General features: G+C 43.3%; 1 protein-coding gene across 2 annotated transcripts in view; it reads left to right on the top strand.

The window, feature by feature from the left end:
• The first annotated feature begins 2,167 nt into the window (after positions 1 to 2,167).
• cdk5rap2 (CDK5 regulatory subunit associated protein 2) overlaps positions 2,168 to 22,315 on the top strand; it is a 74,766-nt gene continuing 54,618 nt past the window's right edge. Inside the window, exons 1-8 of one of the 2 annotated variants that reach the window (XM_041897636.2) lie at positions 2,168 to 2,357; positions 7,275 to 7,339; positions 10,643 to 10,707; positions 11,656 to 11,766; positions 13,893 to 13,969; positions 14,368 to 14,491; positions 15,064 to 15,236; positions 15,618 to 15,825. In XM_041897636.2, the coding sequence (XP_041753570.2) occupies positions 2,305 to 2,357; positions 7,275 to 7,339; positions 10,643 to 10,707; positions 11,656 to 11,766; positions 13,893 to 13,969; positions 14,368 to 14,491; positions 15,064 to 15,236; positions 15,618 to 15,825 (876 nt within the window). In that variant the 5' untranslated portion in view covers positions 2,168 to 2,304. Of the gene's footprint in view, positions 2,358 to 5,354; positions 5,383 to 7,274; positions 7,340 to 10,642; positions 10,708 to 11,655; positions 11,767 to 13,892; positions 13,970 to 14,367; positions 14,492 to 15,063; positions 15,237 to 15,617; positions 15,826 to 22,315 lie in introns of those variants that run through there. The other variant, XM_041897637.2, reaches the window with a different exon arrangement.

Raw genomic sequence — 22,315 nt, 5'->3', positions numbered from 1 at the left:
TCCTACGGTTCTGACTTGGTGTACAGGGAGAATACTGAAATAACGGCCCATGTTCTGAATTCTGTCGCTGTACATTTCAAAAGTGCTGAACAAATAGTTATATTGACTACGTCCGTCCTAGCTCGCTCATTAATGTCTTAATCGAATTTACGGATTGCCTCTTATCCGCTCGTCGTCCCCTTATGCCATAGTTTGTACATCTCAATTGTCAGTAGAAACCACATTTGTTTAAGCAAGTCAGCCATATCAGCTATGTGTTTTTTAAAGGCAGTAAATGAAGCTGAATTAACTGTTTCGCTGCCAGACAAGGCTCCGCTGATAGCCAGGTGTAGCAGTGGTAAGGTGTTGGGACTGCCGTTGGGACTCTGCTGTTGGGACAGCTTTATGTAGGCCCTAACAGTCTGTGGGCACTGTTTGCCACTGTTATGGTGCAATTAATGTATTGTTTCGTGTTGTGTTGTGTTGTGTAGTGTAGTGGGTTTGCTGGCATGCATCCACCACAAAAAAATGGGGGTTTGCCCCACCAAGACTTACATGCTAAAATTGCCACTGGATAGAAGCCACAATCTACAGCATCTGCAATATTAAAGGTTCAACATTATTTTTAGTCAGTAATAGGTTTGTTTGCCACACCTAGGGCTGTAGCGGTGACCAAATTACCGCCACACTGGCAGTCACAAGTCTTATAGGCAGTCAAATTCCACGTGACCGTTTAGTCACGGTAATTAGCCTTCTCCCAAGCTCTGATGCTGCTGATGGTCATTAGAAGCCTACCAAACTCAGCACTCTATTGTCCCTCTAATCACTCTGACATCAATGCAAATGTAATCAAAAATCGAATTAAACACTTCATGATAGCCCATGCACTCATGTTGCTCAACATTTCTATAGGCTATGCAATTGCGTGAGAAAACAGAGTGATGGCCTCTATTAAAAAGCGGATGATCTCATCAGCCTTCTATAGGCTAGGCCTACTATATTTATTTCTCAACTTTCCTAATATTAAGCACTTTGCTTTTCTTTACAACAGGAGTATAGCCTACCTAGCTGGCATGAAAATGAACAACAGGACACCCCTGCCTAAAGTGACATGATTGACCAAGTCCGCTATGATCACTCTGCTGAAGTACCCCTAACCTTCCAGTCCACATTTAGTTTAATGTATTCCAGAACTAATGATGGGCTTGATGATTTGGTGATCATTGGAATCAGGTTTGCTTTGTACCTCTGTAGCTCAATTGGTAGAGCATGGCGCTTGTAACGCCAGGGTAGTGGGTTCGATCCTCGGGACCACCCATACGTAAAAATGTATGCACACATGACTGTAAATCGCTTTGGATAAAAGCGTCTGCTAAATGGCATATTATTATTATTTTTTAAACTTGGAATTACAGAAGCAAGCATTCCCATAGATGGTCAGGAGAGGGTGCTATGAACCCAGGCCAAACCGTCAGCTGTAATCTGTGGAGGCGCCAAATGTCACTACATATGTGATGAGCCAAAAAATTTTAACATTTTGAGTAAATTGAGCTATCACTGAGAACATACATAAATAGTTTTTAACTGCGTGGTAACACTACCACAGGACTTTACAGGCCATTATTTGTAAGAGAGCAGAGAGGACAAGAGGAATCATGCAAAAACTAGAAAAGAAAAGTAATATGCGTTATTTCAATTGTATAACATCACTGGTGGTGTATTATGAAAGTGTCCATACAAGTCACTATTGTTCACTATTAGTGAAATGTTATGTAAGCAATCATTGTTTATAACTCATTTTCTTTTTTTAAATATTTGTTTTATGGTTTCATTTTCAAAGTAACTAGGCCAGATTCATATTTTTTTTATATATCTTGTCAAAGATGACATGTTCCATGAGCCTCCCCACCAATCATTGAGAAAAGTGTATTTGTTTTGACCAATCAGACACTGCGCGCCTGCTTTTGGGCTCCACCCTATAATTTCCAACGTTGCACACAAGGTCGCACTGGGGTGTATTCATTACATCAATTCTGTTGCAAAACGTTTTACAACAGAAACGTTTACTCCAAACGGAAAACGTTTTCCAACGAAAACCTGTTTCTATTAGACATATTCAAGTAGGTCCCTCCCCGTTTCGTTCCGTTGTAAAGCTAAATGGCTTCCGTTGTAAGACCTAATGAATACACCCATGATGACGTAAAAATCAAAATGGCGGTAGTAACGACTGCTTTGAATTTTCTACCTGCTTCATATTGAGGTTTACTCGTAAAGATGGGATATTAATTAAAAGGGACATCTATCTGAATTTGATACAATTTCAGGATGGATTCCGTCGTTGGAGATGATCAGACGCTTCCCTTTGACTTCAATGGAAGGTAAGCGATTTGCCTGTCAAGTAAAGCTAGCTACCTACCTAGCATATCTAGCTAACGGTAGTTCAAATTTGTGTTGATAAAACGTTATTTTGTTAGCCGAACGTTCGCTAGGATTAAAGCTAGCTAGCTCACAGACGGGTAAAAAAAATAGGGTTGCAACTAATAGCTAGCGTTAGCTTCCCAAGTATTTCAACTCCTCACTTGACTTGGAGCTAGCTAGCGTGTTTCCGTTAACTTAGTTATTGTTATAAATATTTATCTTATGGTAGCTGGTTGCCAACTAGTTATCTGGCTAGTAACGCTAACTAGCCTCGGTTGTTGCCAGTGTTGATGTCATACATTAACGTTAATTCAAACCAAACCTTGTATTCTAAACAACAATACTACTAAATAGCTAATCAAATGACTACCTGCACTAACTCTTGCACCTACTCTATTCTATGCACACACTGGACTCTACCCTCACACTGACACCAACACATGCATATTGACGACACACACACACTTTAACTCACCACATACGCTGCTGCTACTGTCTTATCTATCCTATTGCCTAGTCACTTTACCCCTACCTATATGTACAGTACATAGCTAGCTACCTCAATTACCTCGTACCCCTGCACATTGACTCGGTACTGGCACTTCCTGTATATAGCCATGTTATTTTCTACAGTACTCACTATATAGCCATGTTATTTTTTACTCGTTCACTATTTATTCCTCGTTTCACTTACTATTATTTACTTTTATAACCCTACATTGTTGGAAATGGACCCGTAAGTAAGCATTTCACTGTTAGTCTACACCTGTTGTCTACGAAGCAGGTGACATAAAATTTGATTTGATCAACCCACCACAGTTGTGCAACTCATGCAGTCAGCTGTGGTAAAATGTACATAGCTAGCTAATGTTAACTTGCGAAACAACCAACAAGGCAGTTCATTATTGTGCCTTCGCATAGCTAATTAGCCTCGCGAATGTTGAATAACATTCCATTTGTGAACTTACTCGACCTGTTGCCGCAAATTTTGTATTTTGTGGGTATAAATGATACAAAATATCCACAGGTAAGTATTATTAAACCGACTTGAAAACGCGGGTCTCTGTGTGTGGCTATCACTATTTGTTTGCTCATCACCTGAAGCACGCGCACAAGACGGAAGAACATGCATGCATACTAACCAGTGTTTCCGCTGCACTCATTTTGCTGTGGTACAGCGCCAGGGCAAAATCATTGCCGCCACGCAAAAACGAATATGGAACATAAAAAAATATTTCTGCTGAGGCGCACTTTGAAGATGCAAGAACAGTCCATATTTACTTTTCCTGATCAAACAACAAATCTGACAACCCCATAGTAGAATAGTTGATCTATTTACCTAAGTCGGCTTGTTGTGTGTTCTATGCGAGAAATATTTATCTCGTTGCGCAGTCTAGTTATGAGTGCAAGCTGACAAGCAGTCAATGCACAACCATTCTTGCAATTGCGAGAACAGCAGTTTTAATAATGGCCATTGTTAAAAAGAGAGGGCTCCCAGCTTTCGATTCTTACTTTATTTCTCAACTACTAAATATGCACGAACTGCACCATTTTAAACCCAGTTTTTAGCAGTGGCATGGTTATGCACTTTAAGGCTCTGCAATTAGCAGTGAGTGCATAGGGGAGAGTGGGGCTGACTGTAACACCTGTCAATTGTAGGGTAACTTTAGGTACAATCCTCAAAATAATTAGTTGTGAGTGACTTGATCAGCTCCTTGATATGCCACACTTGTCATGTGAATGCATTATCTTGGCATAGGAGAAATGCTCACTAACAGGGATGTACTATTATAATCTCCACCCGGCACAGCCAGAAAGGGACTGGCCACCCCTCAGAGCCTGGTTCCTCTCTAGGTTTCTGCCTTTCTAGGGAGATTTTCCTAGCCACCTTGCTTCTACATCTGCATTGCTTGCTGTTTTGTGTTTTAGGCTGGGTTTCTGTATAGCACTTTGTGACATCTGCTGATGTAAAAAGTGCTTTATAAATAACATTTGATTGATTGGAAACAAATTTGTGGTCACACCAGATACTGACTGGTTTTCTGATCCATGCCCCTACAAAAAAAAAAAAAGTATCTGTGTCCAACCGATGCATATCTGTATTCCCAGTCATGTGAAGTCCATAGATTAGGGCCTAATGAATTTATTTCATTTGGATGGTTTCCTTATATGAACTGTAACTCAGTAAAATCTTTGAAATTGGTGAGTTTTATATTTTTGTTCAGTGTAGTTAAAAGATCATCACTTGGGATCTGGCTAATGATTAGCCCAATAGGGTAAATGCAAATAGGCAACCCCATGCTTCAGCCTATTTATTTGCACTTTGCTGGGTGCAACCCCCCTCTGCGACCTAACCGAAGTCTTGCAGGTGCATTGTTTTATGCATGTGTCACGTAATAGAAATAGATAGAACAGCAGTACCAGCATTTGGAAAAGTCTGTTTGGTAATACTTTCCTGTGGATATTTTTCTCAAATTGCTACCCACAAAAGGACAAACCGCAAAGTAAATTGAAATTAAATGATATTCAACATTCTGGCTTGTAGAGCTTGTGAGAGGACATTTTCCAAACAAATGTATGACGTTAATCTCCGACTGTGTAACCAGAGGTATCAGTCTGTCAGGCAAACTAGCCCCATTTGTACTTTAATATTTAGCTACACTAGCTAACTCTATTATTGAGTACAGTTGGTCATGGATTTAATGGCAAGGTCTTGTGGTTTCTTTTTGTCTGAGCTTGCAATACTAGCCTATTTTTAAACACCACGGATGATGACTTCACATGTGGGTGAGTCGTTCCCTGTCACAACAAATCAGCAAAGTCCTCCCCTCTAATTATTTTCGGGGAGTTCACGTGAAAAGCGGAAACCATGCATGTGGCTGTGAAATTGCTTCTTCCTTGCAACAATGTAACGTTTAGGCTAGCCAATACAGATATGTTTTCTTCCTGTATGCTTGCCATGAAGTGGGTCACTGTCTAATATTGGTAGGTGAACCTCTAATTTTACCCCATTGTTAGCTAGAGAGTCTAGTTGTAGATGAACCTACATGTTTGTTTTTAGTTGTAATTTGTTGGACATATTGCTATCCTTAGACTCCTGGCCAAGGTTAATATAGCAGCTGTGTGTGTCTGTGTTCCAGTGAATCGTTTAACTATGTAGCCCACCAATAAACAAGGTGGGTGCATGTGTTGAATGGGATCATCCAGGTAGTAAGTCACCACAGTAGTTCAAGACGTAAGCGACTGGTGTGGTGAAAATGACTTAATTCTGAAACCTGACTCGCTTAAGTCAGCAATTAAACAGTGCAATTTGGGTACTCCAGAGCAAAGATCTCTACAACTATTCTTACTCGTTATGTAATATTAGGCTTTGTAACTGGCGTTGGAATGCTAAACAGGAAAACGTTCAAATGTACAAAGAGGAAGTCGATGTTTACTGGCTGCCTCTTTCTGGCTCATACTACGCTGAGTAACGGAGTTGGCATGGGTCAAGTCATTGGTACTGTTACTCTATAATGCTTTAGTTCCATAGACCCTGAGCTATAACCATGTACATGTTCACTGTGTGATGGGTGTGTGTGCCATGACGACATCATAGCTATATCCTATGCCAGCCCATTAGTCCTCCTCCTACTGTTGGTTAAGCGCTGACTTTGGTTAACTAGCACTCAGTGACACACGAAGGCTGGGTCTGTCTGTGTGGTGAGTCCTGCCACAGTGTTATGTCAGTTCAGTTGTCAAAACGCTGAACCGTCCTGTTTAATATCTGGGTCTGTTGTCTGCTGTGGTGGTGTTCCTGAGTTGTTTGCGTCAGTGCTGCTGTGACTGAGTTTGTGAGTGACCTGTGGTTAACACTTGTAATTTGTCTGTCTTAGTTCAAATCTGTTGACAAGTATTCTACAATCCTTGCTCCTGGGAAGTAGGCACCCAGGGTGTGCTCCTGGGAAGTAGGCACCCAGGGTGTGCAGACCATACCACTGCCGTGGACATGAGTGTTTAGACATGGTTTCTCTCCAAATTGTTGGGTAATATTCACTTGGGTTAGGAAGGCCTGAGAGATGTTGGTGGCAATTGTAGAGGCATTGAATTGTTAATTCTGCCGTGCTGTGCCATCCTTTGTATCCTATTGTATTCATAATAGTTAGCCTAGGCTAGGCTATCTAATATTGGTTAGTTGTGAGCTTAGCGGTAGCAGAGCTTCTCCATTGACAGCACTGTTTTCATTGCAGTCTTATTAGTTTGTGGTAGTAGCATCTCCCCAATGTCATCGGCCTTGTCCAGATGTGTATATTGTGTTGTGTGCCTGACTGTGTGACTCCACTGTGTTCCCTTCTTGGCTGAGTGATGTTTGGCTGAGCAGGTCCACAGTAGCTGCTTGTTTAGCAATGAAAGCACTCTGAGTCTGTCCCCTCTTCTCTGGACCTGAGAGCCAGCCTGCCATTGGCACATGGTCTTCTCCAGTCCAGTGTACTCTGCATGGCACACAGAGGAATCACCTAAACAATGACTTGGGGGAGAAAGGCATTGCACTGTCAGAGTGAATCAAATGAACCAGAGACAAATTGTCCTGCTATTTATGGAACTTCCTTAGGGGCTAGGGAACAGGCGAGCCAAGCGTAATGCTTAAACTACATCAGGACATTTCAAATTTTTCATATTTTTTTAAAAAGCAGGGCGTTTTGATTGCACAGTTCTGTATTGGCTGTGCTAAAGGAGGTTTTCTGTATTTTTGATTGTGGTATTGACTAATACTTTGGCTGTGTGTTGTTGGATGCAGTTATTACAGCCTATTACTTACAATGTTGAGTCTTCACATGTTGGATCCACACTGAGACTGGCTGTGTTTTCTTTCCCTAATGGATTCATTTTATCTCCAGCTGTAGCATGTCCAAACTCCCAGACTCCATAGACGTTGGGGATTTCTCCATGGACAACATGACAGGTACAGTACATGCTTCCGTGTTACACACACGCAAACACACAGTTTCCCATAGGTGCTCCTCTAGGGTACCGCTACCTAGGTTACCTACCCTTGGGTATTGTGACTTCTTTAAACAAGTGTTGTATCTCTAGAGAGGTCGAGAGAGAGAAAGATGGATGAGACCCAGCTTATTCTAAGTATCCTAGCCCTAAATGGTTTCACCATCCGCTTGATTTTGTATGGAGTTGCAGAGCAACTGCTTTGCACAATCAATTGATTTACTTACTCCAGGTGTGAATCTGTGATTTTTTTATTTTATTATTAATATTATTATTATTATTGTTTTTGCCAGCTGATCCAGGGACACACCTTTTTAGCAGCGCTTTCTGTCTGGCTCAGCTGTGCTAATCCCCTAGGTAACCAGACACCTGAGACAATTATAGCGTCTCTTTGCAGCCTGTAGCTGACATGCCACCGTGACTGCAGACTGGGCTCTCCTCTGGGACGGCTGGACGGAGGGGCAGCAGCCCAACTGTACATGAACATGAGATTGAACATGACCGCTGGTCATTTTTGAAAAGCAAAATAAACTGTAAAACTGAAGAGTGATAGTTCCCATGTTAAGCAATGGGGCAGTGAACAGGTTTTTAGTGTAGTGTAAAAATGTGCTGTTAATTTATTTAGTGTTATATGAGCAGTGGTGGAGTCAGTCGGTCTGTGGTTGACTTGGCTCACTGACCTCAGGAGAGCTAAACTGGGCAGCTTTCCAAGATAAAACTCAGTCTCTTTCACCGCTAATCTCTCTGTGTACGCGTGAGGGTGTTTATCATCACTATGATTTACCCTGGTGTTTTTCAGAATAAAGCTTGGTACTGTAACAAAGGGTTTAAGATTAACCATGTCATTACCATAGAAATAAGAATGAATAGAATGGGCTTGGAAGCTCTAACCCTGGCAATTGACTGGCAAATTCATGTGGACACTCGCAATGGCTGCCTGGTATTGCAAGGCAAGCAACTTTGAAGCATGTATGAGAGCATCAGCTGTTCCGGATGACTATGTGATCACGCTCTCCGTAGCCGATGTGAGTAAGACTTTTAAGCAGGTCAACATTCACAAGGCCGCAGGGCCAGACGGATTACCAGAAAGTGTACTCCGAGCATGCACTGACCAACTGGCAAGTGTCTTCACTGACATTTTCAACAAGTCCCCTGTAGCTCAGTTGGTACAGCATGGCGCTTGCAACGCCAGGGTTGTGGGTTCGTTTCCCATGGGGGGCCAGTATGAAAATGTATGCACTCACTAACTGTAAGTCGCTCTGGATAAGAGCGTCTGCTAAATGACTTAAATGTAATGTAAAATGTCCCTGACTGAGTCTGTAATACCAACATGTTTCAAGCAGACCACCATAGTCCCTGTGCCCAAGAACACTAAGATAACCTGCCTAAATGACTACCGAGCCGTAGCACTCACGTCTGTAGCCATGAAGTGCTTTGAAAGGCTGGTCATGACTCACATCAACACCATTATCCCAGAAACCCTAGACCCACTCCAATTTGCATACCGCCCCAACAGATCCACAGATGATCCACAGTATGAAAATGTATGCACTCACTAACTGTAAGTTGCTCTGGGTAAGAGCGTCTGCTAAAATGACTAAAATGTAAATTATGCAATCTCTATTGCACTCCACACTGCCCTTTCCCACCTGGACAAAAGGAACACCTACGTGAGAATGCTATTCATTGACTACAGCTCAGCGTTCAACACCATAGTGCGCTCAAAGCTCATCACTAAGCTAATGACCCTGGGACTAAACACCTCCCTCTGCAACTGGATCCTGGACTTCCTGACGGGCCGCCCCCAGGTGGTAAGGGTAGGTAACAACACATCTGCCACGCTGATCCTCAACACGGGGGCCCCTCGGGGGTGCGTGCTCAGTCCCCTCTTGTACTCCATGTTCACCCATGACTGCATGGCCAGGCACGACTCCAACACCATCATTAAGTTTGCAGACGACACAGCAGTGGTAGGCCTGATCACCGACAACGATGAGACAGCCTATAGGGAGGAGGTCAGAGACCTGGCCGTGTGGTGCCAGGATAACAACCTCTCCCTCAAAGTGATCAAGACAAAGGAGATGATTGTGGACTACAGGGGAAAAAAAGAGGACTGAGCACGCCCCCATTCTCATCGATGGGGCTGTAGTGGACCAGGTTGAGAGCTTCAAGTTCCTTGGTGTCCACATCACCAACAAACTATCATGGTCCAAACACACCAATACAGTCGTGAAGAGGGCACGACAAAGCCTATTCCCCCTCAGGAGACTGAAAACATTTGGCATGCTTCTACAGCTGCACCATCGAGAGCATCCTGACTGGTTGCATCACCGCCTGGTATGGCAACTGCTCGGCCTCCGACCGCAAGGCACTACAGAGGGTAGTGCGTAAGGCCCAGTACATCACTGGGGCCAAGCTTCCTGCCATCCAGGACCTCTATACCAGGTGGTGTCAGAGGAAGGCCCTAAAAATTGTCAAAGACTCCAGCCACCCTAGTCATAGACTGTTCTCTCTGCTACCGCACGGCAAGTGGTACTGGAGCGCCAAGTCTAGGTCCAAAAGGCTTCTTAACAGCTTCTACCCCCAAGCCATAAGACTCCTGAACAGCTAATCATGGCTACCCGGACTATTTGCTATGCCCCTCTTTTACTCTGCTGCTACTCTCTGTTTATTACCTAAGCATAGTCACTTTAACTCTACCCACATGTACAAATTACCTCGACTAACCGGTGCCCCCGCACATTGACTTTGTACCGGTACCCCCTGTATATAGCCTTCCTACTGTTATTTTATTTTACTGCTGCTCTTTTATTTTTGACTTGTCTATTTTTACTTAACACTTTTATTTTATTTTCTTAACTGCATTGTTGGTTAAGGGCTTGTAAGTAAGCATTTCACTGTAAGGTCAACACCTGTTGTATTCAGTGCATGTGACAAATACAATTTGATTTGACAATTTTGGAATGTTCTATCAACTGATACTGGATTGCCATGTTAATGTAGAATATTAATTCAAATGATGCTAACTGATGTCGCTCATGCAATGGAATGTATTTTTTGTAATGTCAGTTGAGTTGATTCAACAAATTACAGCACAGGGTACACTTCCTGCTTTTACTTCCTGGCATGGGTACACTCAAAATGGCTGCCAGTCCACCCATTATGCCATCGTTGACTTGAATGGAGACAGCCTTTCTATTTATTTTTATTTCATTACAGTATGTGAACTGAACTAATGTCAATTTTCCCTCTTGTTCTTCTACAGCCCCTACGTTCCCAGATAAGATGTCCCCCGTCAAGGCCGCTCTCACCCTAAAAGACTACGAGAACGTGAGTGATTTTCATCACTCCAATCCCTATTATGGAGATGTTTTCTGCCTTACCTGACAAGGTCTCCAACCATTGTGGATTCAATTTTCAAGAGGGCTGTTCATGTGTCAGGATCCTCTGAGACTCTAACCAGCATTGTCTGTCTCAAACTAGTTATTTATCCAAATATGTTACATTTAAAATTGTCATAATTTCATGGTAAACCATTGAATGGAAATAGACCACTGCAGCATGCATGTAGGCTAAGCACTATGGAGCCAAGCCTTATCCCAGTATCAGCGACAGACACGTCGGATATTATGATTTTTAATAAGCCTGATCCAGTGTCTAGCCAAACCAAGGAGAACAGGACAACCACTTAGCCGTTTTCCAAGCATGGGGGGAGAGAGCCTACAGTAGGGGACGCCTGCTGCAATTCAGTGGTTTACTCAGATTTCTATTTTCTCCCTGTGCTGGATGATTAGAGTTTGGTAGAGGGGGTCCTCTAGACTCTAATCTCCTCCTCCTGCCCCCGCGCCCCGCCCCAGATGTGTGCACAATAATGCACAGTCTGCCGAAGCTGAATGCCTCTCTCCCCTTCCCCAGACCATAACCACTCTCTCAAACATGGCTTATTACACTACCGCACTAGCTCCCCCCCCCCCCACCCCTCGTCTCTCTCTGTGCGTGTGCTTCTCCACTGGAGCATGTGAAATGATTGCTTTTTCTCCGGGGATAAATTGCTCAGCTGCTATGTTATTTTGACCTAATTTACTGTATTTGCAGTAGCCTTGTTTATAGACTGTATAGGCAGTGAAAGGGGTGGGTAAACAACGGTCTGATTTTCAAGAACGTAGTACCTTTTTTAATGGCTGTAACCTTTCGTTTTCAGTGTCCAACAAAGTGTCTCCTTTTCAAATGAAATGAATTCAGAGGTTACATAATGTCTTCATCTTCTTCTATTCTCAGCAAATCATGACTCTGAAGAAGGAGAACTTTAACCTGAAGCTGCGGATTTACTTCATGGAGGAGCGCATGCAGCAGAAATGTGACGACTCAACAGAGGACATCTACAAAACGGTGTGTGTGTGTGTGTGTGTGTGTAGGGGGGGAGGGGGTGTGGTCATGTGTTACGTCATTCACACCCTTCAGTGCCATGATAATGTAATATGTGACTCAGTCATTCAGAATTAGGAACGATGACCACATGGCCCCAGCAGCCATGAATACAACAGGCCATTGTTCCAACTAGGGCTGGGCGGTATACTGTATTTTACCATATACCAGTATTGATGCACTGACCGGTTAGAGTTTTTTTAAACTTTACTCTCTATAATGGTATTTCAATGTTTGGTTTGTTAAATGTGATACGCAACTCCGGCGCTTATAATGTCCGTTTTTTTATAGTTTACTCTGTTTGATACTTTAGTCATCTCTCTCTCCCTCTCCTCCTGCTGCATGCCAACTAAACACTCTAAGCCATTCCCCCTGTCACTCAAGGAGAGAGTAGTTTCTCCACCACTGAGTCACGAGCACTTTCTTGCTGTTCACTCTGCATGGTCAGATGGATGCAACAAGATGTTGGTGACATGCTGCTTTCCACAAGCATTCTATAATTACGTATTAGTTTATGTATTTTACTGTCTGCAAACTGTCTGCTAGTTTCTTTTCTTAGCAAGTTGTTGCTAAAATCATTTGTGTTAGCCGCTAATGCTAATCACTAGTTAGCTGGCTAGCTAGCTTGCTAAATGTAATCAAGTCAAGCTTTATTTATACAGCACATTTCAGACATGGAATGCAACACAATGTGCTTTACAGGAAAAAACAAATAAACAATTAAAATAAAAACGGAAATATTGACTACACAACAAACATAAGATATTAAAATGAAAAAATGACACAAACTAAACAACTAAAAAGCACCCCAAGGAAAAGCGAAACTAAAAATATGTTGTAATATCTCTTTCCTAGGCTTTGTTCCAGAGGACTTGCAGGACCTACTGGGTACATAACTTAAAAGCATGTCTGACATGTATTGGGGTGCACAATTGTGGATTGATTTAAAAAACAATAGAAGAATCTTAAAATGTATTCTACAACTCACAGGCAGCCAGTGCAGAGACCTTAAAACCGGTGTAATGTGTGCTCTTCGTCTGGTCCTGGTCAGTACCCGTGCTGCAGCATTCTGTATATGTTTTGCAGTTGACCAATGGCATTCTTGGGTAGACCAGACAGGAGAGCATTACAGTAGTCAAGCCTGCTTGTAATAAAAGCATGGATGAGTCTTTCTGTATCAGCCTGAGAGAGAGCGAGAGAAACGGCCGCACCGTGGCAATGTTTCAGGTGGTAAACAGCTATTGTGGTCACATTCCGAGTTGGATTGAACAGTATAAATGGAGAAAGCCCCATGGAAATCACTTATAATTTATGTTTTGCCACCCTAGGGTCATGAACTACTTAGAAAGCATATTTAGAACTTCTATTATTCAAAAACATAAAATGTCGTCAAATACTGTCATACTGCCAAAATTTGAAACAATTGTGATATGATATTTTGTCCATATCTCCCAGCCCTAGTTCCACCCAAAAACACATCTAACCCCCACCAGAGTTTAGTCCACTGATCTCAGACCAGTCTCACTACTTTACTAAATACCCATCTAACATGTCTCGGGGTTCTCCCCAAAGAATGTAAGAGTGGCGCTGCGCCACCTTGTGGGCCTCCCACTGCCATACGCAGCAGCAGCGAACCACCTTGTAAAAAAATCATTTGGAGAATCCGGTGTCTTACATTTAGCCCACTGATCTGAGACCAGTCTCACTACTTTATTAAATGCCCAACTAACATATCTCACATTTAGCCCACTGATCTCAGAGACAAGTCTCTGTCTTTAATCCTCATAGAAAAATATTGTCTGATTTTTCCTAAATTCTATTTTACGATTATCCACCTGCGTTTGAGTACACACTTACTCATTGTTATGATATGAACACATAGCTTCCAGTGCCAAAGCGAATTACATTGTTGAAGTATGCAGTTGAGGACCGTACTCAACATATTCTCAGACCATACTTGGAGTGCTTTAGGAACCACTCCAAAACAAATACAAAGCAGGAATGAAACATTGGATCTAAGCTACGGTGTACCAGGTTTTTCCACTGTGTTAAAGTGAATGGAAGTTTGACTGAATTATTGTCCTTCTCAGAACATTGAGCTGAAGGTGGAGGTGGAGTCTATGAAGCGAGATCTGGCAGAGAAGCATGAGCTACTGGTGTCTGCATCGTGAGTACAGACTACTGATGCTATCTGTCTATGAGTACAGACTACTGATGCTATCTGTCTGTGAGTACAGACTACTGATGCTATCTGTCTGTAAGTACAGACTACTGACTGTCACAACCCACACACTCTGTCAACTAACACTGTCATTTAAGTCATCAATAGTCCTGACTGGACTATTCAAATATGACTGTCCTAAACATCACTGACTCACTTTTCACTCTTTGATTAATCACTAGTTAATTAGTTGGAAAGCATTGACTGTCACTGATCCAAGTGTGTGTGTGTGTTAGAGGGCCAGTTGTGTATTTTTGCCCTTTGTTTGTCAAATAACTTTGGTTTATTTAGTCAATTATTGAAAATCCAAATGAATAAAACAACTTTGACTCCTGTCTTGTCAGGAAAGCCTTGGAGAGCCTGGCAGGTAGAGAGTCAGGTGACTCCCTGCGTGTGCGAGAGCGAGCCCACAGAGAGATGGACGCACTCAGAGACACTCTCAACAAGCGCGTCGCTGAGCTGGAGCAGGTTAGCACTGGGCTAGGGCGTTACTACACTAATATGAACACTGACTGCAGTGAAAAGCCATGGCCTATATTCTGGGTGGAAGTGCTGAAAATGAAAGCATGTAACACTTACTTAAGAATGACATTAAACAGAGGGTATAAAATAACGTTATGTGAAGCTAGCTAGGACAAAACACCTGACATGTGCTGGCCTGCTGGGCCCCTCACTGTAGATTTAAAGGGGAATTCCAATCAAAAGTTGAAATTTGTTCTTTAGCTTTTCATATTTCTTCTGATATGTCTTGCCCACAGGAGGTTGGTGGCGCCTTAATTGGGGAGGACGGGCTCGTGGTAATGGCTGGAGCAGAATCAGTGGAATGGTATCAAATGCATGGTTTCCATGTGTTTGATGCCATTCCATTTGCTCCGTTCCAGCCATTATTATGAGCCGTCCTCCCCTCAGCAGCCTCCACTAGTCTTACCATGTGTCTAAGAGACTTTAGTCAAAGTTGGGTGATAATGAAAAGGCACATTATTGGACAAGGTCAGTGACTAGTCTTGGAACATTCCCATCAATTTCCTCCTCCATGTCAGGGTCTGAGAGCGGCCGAGGAGGAAGTTGACAAGATGGCCGCCATCGCCGAGCAGGAGAAGGTGAGAAGCATCGGTATGGAGAAGCAGCTCTTGGCCCTGGGCCTGTCGGGAACCTTCACCCCCATCCATGTTCCCAGCCACGACCTGCAGCAGGCTCTACAGGAGAAAAACGGGTAAGGACAGCTACAAAGGGGTTTTTCAACGAAGTGTAATGCTGCGTCCAAAATGGCTCCCTATATGGTGCAATACTTTTGACCATTCAAAAGTAGTGCACTATATAGGCAATAGGGTTACATTTCAAATGCAGCCCATGTACTTCATTTAATATCTGCTGTGATATTCTACACTGACACCAACATGTTGATCATGGAGAAATGAGATTATGTAGCCCTGATGTACTCTCTCTTCTATTTCACCTGCCTTGAGTATGAAACCTAGTACTTATGTGTTATCCCAATGGCACCTAAATGTAAGGACAATATGCCATTTGTTTATAATGGGGATAAATGTTTTGAAAATGTAGATATAACGTAGCCTACTTTTGGTCCCTCCAGTGTCATAGATCAACTGATGATATCCGTGGTGAACCAGGAAGCTGTGATCCAACGGCTACAAAGTACTGGCAGAGACCAGGGGACGGACGCACCAACCACAGAGCACATCCGACAACTCTCTGCTATCATTGGCCAGAAAGATGAGGAACTGCAGACTCTGAGGGCTGAGCTGGGCGGAGAGAAGGGCAGGACGGAGAGGGACCATCAGGTGGATATTTTTCTATCTCCATATTACCTAACGCATATCAGCTCAATATCTCAATCTACCAACTTTACCTCTTACACCATGTGTTACGAACCCCATGGCTTTATAAGTCTAGGGTGGATGGAAAAGAGACCGTAACATAACTCATGCTAATTAGAATATCGGCAACGAACAGTGAGAACAAAAATACGCCGACAACCACAAAGCTACAGTCAAACACAATTTTATTTATTATAAACACACAGTAAAGGTTTGGGGAAAAGGGGCTGAGCAGGACCCAAGGAATGAAACAATAATGTAAAAAAATTACTAAACTGATCTTGCCTGCCTCAAGAACTGCTAAGCTTACTACTAACTACACAAAAATACAGTGGGTGGTCTGCTCAGGTCTAACTAGTGTTTATAGACAAAGTTTTCCTACGGGTAGTGTATGCCCAAGGGCGATTTGCTAAAAATCCCCTTTTCCCAGGAACAAACAAACAACATAGTTACCATATGGAGTAAACAGCAAATGAGTGAGTACACAAAAACAAGACACCACAGTATCCATACTCACAAACAAAAAGAGTCTCTGTCAGAAAACACAACTGATCAGCAGATGAACTGATGACTGACAGGTGGGACACACCAACGACCTCCAATCAGGAACACAAAGGACACCTGTGATTAGGGCAGAAGGAGAGGAAAAACACAAATACACATACAGGATACCTGTATCCGTAACACCATGTAATGACAGACCGTCCGGGAATCTGTGATTCCTTCCCGTCCAGTATTTCCTAGCCTGCTTCTCAACCGTATTGAAGGAAAAGGCCCAAGGTCCATTCCCTCGTTCTCCAGTGCGTTTTGAGAACAAAGTGAGGAGAGCGAATGCCAGGAATTGAATAAAGATGTATTGAGAAGGAGCCAGACTCTCAGAACGAGTGCCTAAGGGGGTAGGAGCCGGTTGAGGTTGTTTCTGGATGGGGCCATAGTGTCAGAGTTTCTGGAAAGGGCCATGGGGAAGATCTCAATAATGCATACTCCTCGCTTCTCTCCTCGTCTCCTTCTCAAAACCCATTGGATGAGAAAGCCGAAGGTCCCTCCTGTCTGAGCTTTTCCTCCAATGGGTTTTGAGAAGGAGAGGAGGGGGGGAGAGAAGACAGGACGTGAGGAGTATACAATTGAGATCTTCCCATAGTGTCTGACAGTGCATACACTGATGCGTATTAGAATTCTCTGACCTCTGAGTGTCCAACTAGAGTGCACTTGCTTGTGATTTGTCTGTTTTGTTGGGTTGTAGGACACTCCTTTTGTTGTCTAATTCTGTGGCGCCGCTTTTATTTTGTGAGGGGTCAAGGTTTGCCCACCAGGCATTAGCTACCCTCTCTTAGCTGTCTCCTGCATTCATGTAATTAAAGTGTACACACACACACACACACACACACACACGTCCTCTGGCCATATATCTCTCTCTGTGCGACACGGAACAGACACAATCTGTCAGGCGGTTTGACTCTGGATCTGCTCTATGAGAGGAAATGCATTCTGACATGATTATTGTCGAATGTGTTGCCCTTTTTACGTCCGTATGCCTCCTTTTATGTTGTTTGTTGTTTACAGTGAAGTTGGTTTCTGCTGGTTTCTCTGTGTGTGTTCTGCTGTGTTGTGGCAGGCCAGGCAAGGGCTTTGTAGTTTATAGAAGTTGCCGTCATCAGAGGAAGCTGACGTGATTGGTTCCCCAGGTAGAGAAGGAGAGTTGTCAGATGTCTGTTCTATTCTTCTCAACCAACAACAAGCTAACATTATAGTCTATTGCTATAATCTATCTACTTTATTGACTCGCTGGATAAGAGCGTCTGCTAAATCAAATTTTATTGGTCACATACACATGTTTAGCAGATGTTATTGCGGGTGTAGCGAAATGCTTGTGTTCCTAGCTCCAGCAGTGCAGTAATATCTAACAATACACAAATCTAAAAGAATGGAATTAAGAAATATATAAATATTAGTATGCGCGATGTCGGAGTCCGGAGAGTGTGTGTGTGTGATGTATAGACATGGACAGTATGTGGATAGAATATATAGTATATCTAAAGAATGCGTGGATAGAATATTATATGTACAGCAATAGTTGAATAGGATGAACTTGACTAGAATACAGTATATACAGTGGGGGAAAAAAGTATTTAGTCAGCCACCAATTGTGCAAGTTCCCCCACTTAAAAAGATGAGAGAGGCCTGTAATTTTCATCATAGGTACACGTCAACTATGACAGACAAAATGAGAATTTTTTTTCCAGAAAATCACATTTGTAGGATTTTTATGAATTTATTTGCAAATTATGGTGGAAAATAAGTATTTGGTCAATAACAAAAGTTTCTCAATACTTTGTTATATACCCTTTGTTGGCAATGACACAGATCAAATGTTTTCTGTAAGTCTTCACAAGGTTTTCACACACTGTTGCTGGTATTTTGGCCCATTCCTCCACGCAGATCTCCTCTAGAGCAGTGATGTTTTGGGGCTGTCGCTGGGCAACACGGACTTTCAACTCCCTCCAAAGATTTTCTATGGGGTTGAGATCTGGAGACTGGCTAGGCCAGTCCAGGACCTTGAAATGCTTCTTACGAAGCAACTCCTTCATTGCCCGGGCGGTGTGTTTGGGATCATTGTCATGCTGAAAGACCCAGCCACGTTTCATCTTCAATGCCCTTGCTGATGGAAGGAGGTTTTCACTCAAAATCTCACGATATATGGCCCCATTCATTCTTTCCTTTACACGGATCAGTCGTCCTGGTCCCTTTGCAGAAAAACAGCCCCAAAACATGATGTTTCCACCCCCATGCTTCACAGTAGGTATGGTGTTCTTTGGATGCAACTCAGCATTCTTTGTCCTCCAAACACGACGAGTTGAGTTTTTACCAAAAAGTTATATTTTGGTTTCATCTGACCATATGACATTCTCCCAATCCTCTTCTGGATCATCCAAATGCACTCTAGCAAACTTCAGACGGGCCTGGACATGTACTGGCTTAAGCAGGGGGACACGTCTGGCACTGCAGGATTTGAGTCCCTGGCGGCGTAGTGTGTTACTGATGGTAGGCTTTGTTACTTTGGTCCCAGCTCTCTGCAGGTCATTCATTAGGTCCCCCCGTGTGGTTCTGGGATTTTTGCTCACCGTTCTTGTGATCATTTTGACCCCACGGGGTGAGATCTTGCTGTTAAGCCCCAGATCGAGGGAGATTATCAGTGGTCTTGTATGTCTTCCATTTCCTAATAATTGCTCCCACAGTTGATTTCTTCAAACCAAGCTGCTTACCTATTGCAGATTCAGTCTTCCCAGCCTGGTGCAGGTCTACAATTTTGTTTCTGGTGTCCTTTGACAGCTCTTTGGTCTTGGCCATAGTGGAGTTTGGAGTGTGACTGTTTTGAGGTTGTGGACAGGTGTCTTTTATACTGATAACAAGTTCAAACAGGTGCCATTAATACAGGTAACGAGTGGAGGACAGAGGAGCCTCTTAAAGAAGAAGTTACAGGTCTGTGAGAGCCAGAAATCTTGCTTGTTTGTAGGTGACCAAATACTTATTTTCCACCATAATTTGCAAATAAATTCATAAAAAATCCTACAATGTGATTTTCTGGATTTTGTTTTCCTCAATTTGTCTGTCATAGTTGACGTGTACCTATGATGAAAATTACAGGCCTCTCTCATCTTTTTAAGTGGGAGAACTTGCACAATTGGTGGCTGACTAAATACTTTTTTCCCCCACTGTACATATGAAATGGCTAAAACAGTATGGGAACATTAAAGTGACCAGTCTTCCATTATTAAAGTGACCAGTGTTCCAGGGCAGCAGCCTCTAAGGTGCAGGGATGAGGAACCGGGTGGTAGCCGGCTAGTGACTGTGACTAAGTTCAGGGCATGGTACTTGGTGGAGGCCGGCTAGTGATGACTATTTAACAGTCTGATGGCCTTGAGATAGAAGCTGTTTTTCAGTCTCTCGGTCCCAGCTTTGATGCACCTTTATTGACCTCGCCTTCTAGATGATAGTGGGGTGAACAGGTCGTGGTTTGGGTGGCTGAGGTCCTTGATGATCTTCTTGGCCTTCCTGTGACACCGGGTGCTGTAGATGTCCTGAAGGACAGGCAGTGTGCTCCCGGTGATGCGTTGGGCTGACCGCACCTCCCTCTGGAGAGCCTTGCTGTTGCGGACAATGCAGTTGCCGTACCAGGCGATGATACATCCCGACAGGATGCTCTCAATGGTGCATCTGTAGAAGTTTGTGAGGGTCTTAGGGGCCAAGCCGAATGTCTTTAGCCTTCTGAGGTTGAAGAGGCACTGTTGCACCTTCACCACACTGTCTGTGTGGGTGGACCATTTCAGATTGTCAGTGACGTGTTGGATGGGGGCGTGCTCCCTCTGCTGTCCCCTGAAGTCCTCGATCAGCTCCTTCGTTTTGTTGAAGGAGAGGATATTTTCATGGCACCACTCCGCCAGGGCCCTCACCTCCTCCTTGTTGTTGGTAATCAGGCCTACCACTGTTGTGTCGTCTGCAAACTCGATGTTTGAGTTGGAGGCGTGCGTGGCCACGCAGTCGTGGGTGAACCAGGAGTACAGGAGAGGGCTGAGCACACATCCTTGTTGAGGATCAGCGTAGTGGAGGTGTTGTTGCCAACCTTCACCACCTGGGGTCGGCCCGTCAGGAAGTCCAGGGCCCAGTTGCACAGGGCGGGGTTCAGACCCAGGGCCCCGAGCTTAATGATGAGCTTGTAAGGTACTATGGTGTTGAAGGCTGAGCTGTAGTCAATGAACAGCATTCTTACATAGGTATTCCTCTTGTCCAGACGGGATAGGGCACTGCGATGGCGATGGCATCATCCGTGGATCTATTGGGGCGGTATGCAAATTGCAGTGGGTCTAGGGTGTCGGGTAAGGTGGAGGTGAAATGATCCTAAACTAACCTCTCAAAGTACTTCATGATGACAGTGAGTGCTACTGGGCGAGAGTCATTTAGTTAAGTTACCATCGCTTTCTTGGGTACAGGAACAATGGTGGACATCTTGAAGCAAGTGGGGACAGCAGACTGGGATAGGGAGAGATTGAATATATCTGTAAACACTCCAGCCAGCTGGTCTGCGCATTCTCTGAGGACGCAGCTAGGGATGCTGTCTGGGCCGGCAGCCTTGCAATTATTTTTTATTATTATTATATATTTATTTTTTTAGTGGGTCAATCAGCTTTTATATTGCAGATAGTGTGGCTTCTATCAATGTAATTGTCTGCATAATTTCCAATCCACCATATATATTTTTAATATATTTTCCTTCTTTATTATTTTCCCCTAACCCTATCATCCCTCATCTAATTGGAGTAAACTAATGGACAACAATACTTAGGCTTCTACTTCCAGCTTATACATACTATATATATTTTACAGACACTGTATATTTTACATTAATTATCTATCTATATTTATATTTTTCACCCTTCAGCTCCCCTCAACCCCTCCCATCTATCTCTGAACACCATCCCGTTTTGATTTCTACTAGCCATATATTTAGCCACAACTGTGCTGTGATGTTTTTTATTCTCATATATCCTACAGATAAAAAATGTTGCTAGGAGTATTATTATATTATTGATCGATTTGACAATGACTTTTCAAATCACCTAGCAGCGCTATTTGCAGAGTTAGCTCCAGGTAAATGTTGTTATTTACAAGCTACATATAGGCAGTACCAAAACAAGTGACCATGCGAGGGTTAACAAGCTTAAATGTCTTACTCACATCGGCCACGGAGAACGAGAGCTCACAGTCCTCTGGAGCGGCACTGTGTTATCCTCAAATCGGGAGAAGAAGGTTTTTAGCTTGTCCGGGAGCAAGACGTCGGTGTCCCCGACGTGGCTGGTTTTCGTTCACCCAAACCGCGTCTCACAAAGACGCGACGGTTGGAACCAAAAATCTCCAATTTGGACTCCAGACCAAAGGACACATTTCCACTGGTCTAATGTCAGTATGAAAAATGTATGCACTCACTAACTGTAAGTCGCTCTGGATAAGAGCGTCTGCTAAATGACTAAAATGTAAATGTAGTGGTAGTGGTTTCTTTGCAGCAATTTGACCATGAAGGCCTGATTCACACAGCACCCTCAGAACAGTTGGTGTTGAGATGTGTCTGTTACTTGAACTCTGTGAAGCATTTATTTGGTCTGCAATTTCTGAGGCTGGTAACTCTAATGAACTTATCCTCTGCAGCAGAGGTAACTGTGGGTCTTTTATTCCTGTGGCGGTCCTCATGAGAGCCAGTTTCATCAAAGTGCTTGATGGTTTTTGCGACTGCACTTGAAGAAACTTTCAAAGTTCCTGAAATGTTCTGTATTCACTGACCTTCATGTCTTAAAGTAGTGATGGACTGTCGTTTCTCTTTGCTTATTTGAGCTGTTCTTGCCATAATATGGACTTGGTCTTTTACCAAATAGGGCTATCTCCTGTATACCCCCCTACCTTG

The sequence above is a fragment of the Coregonus clupeaformis genome, chromosome 15 (assembly GCF_020615455.1).
Source record: "Coregonus clupeaformis isolate EN_2021a chromosome 15, ASM2061545v1, whole genome shotgun sequence".
NCBI lineage: Eukaryota > Metazoa > Chordata > Actinopteri > Salmoniformes > Salmonidae > Coregonus > Coregonus clupeaformis.
The sequence above is the reverse complement of the archived record's forward strand: the minus strand, read 5'-3'. Positions and strand labels throughout refer to the sequence as shown.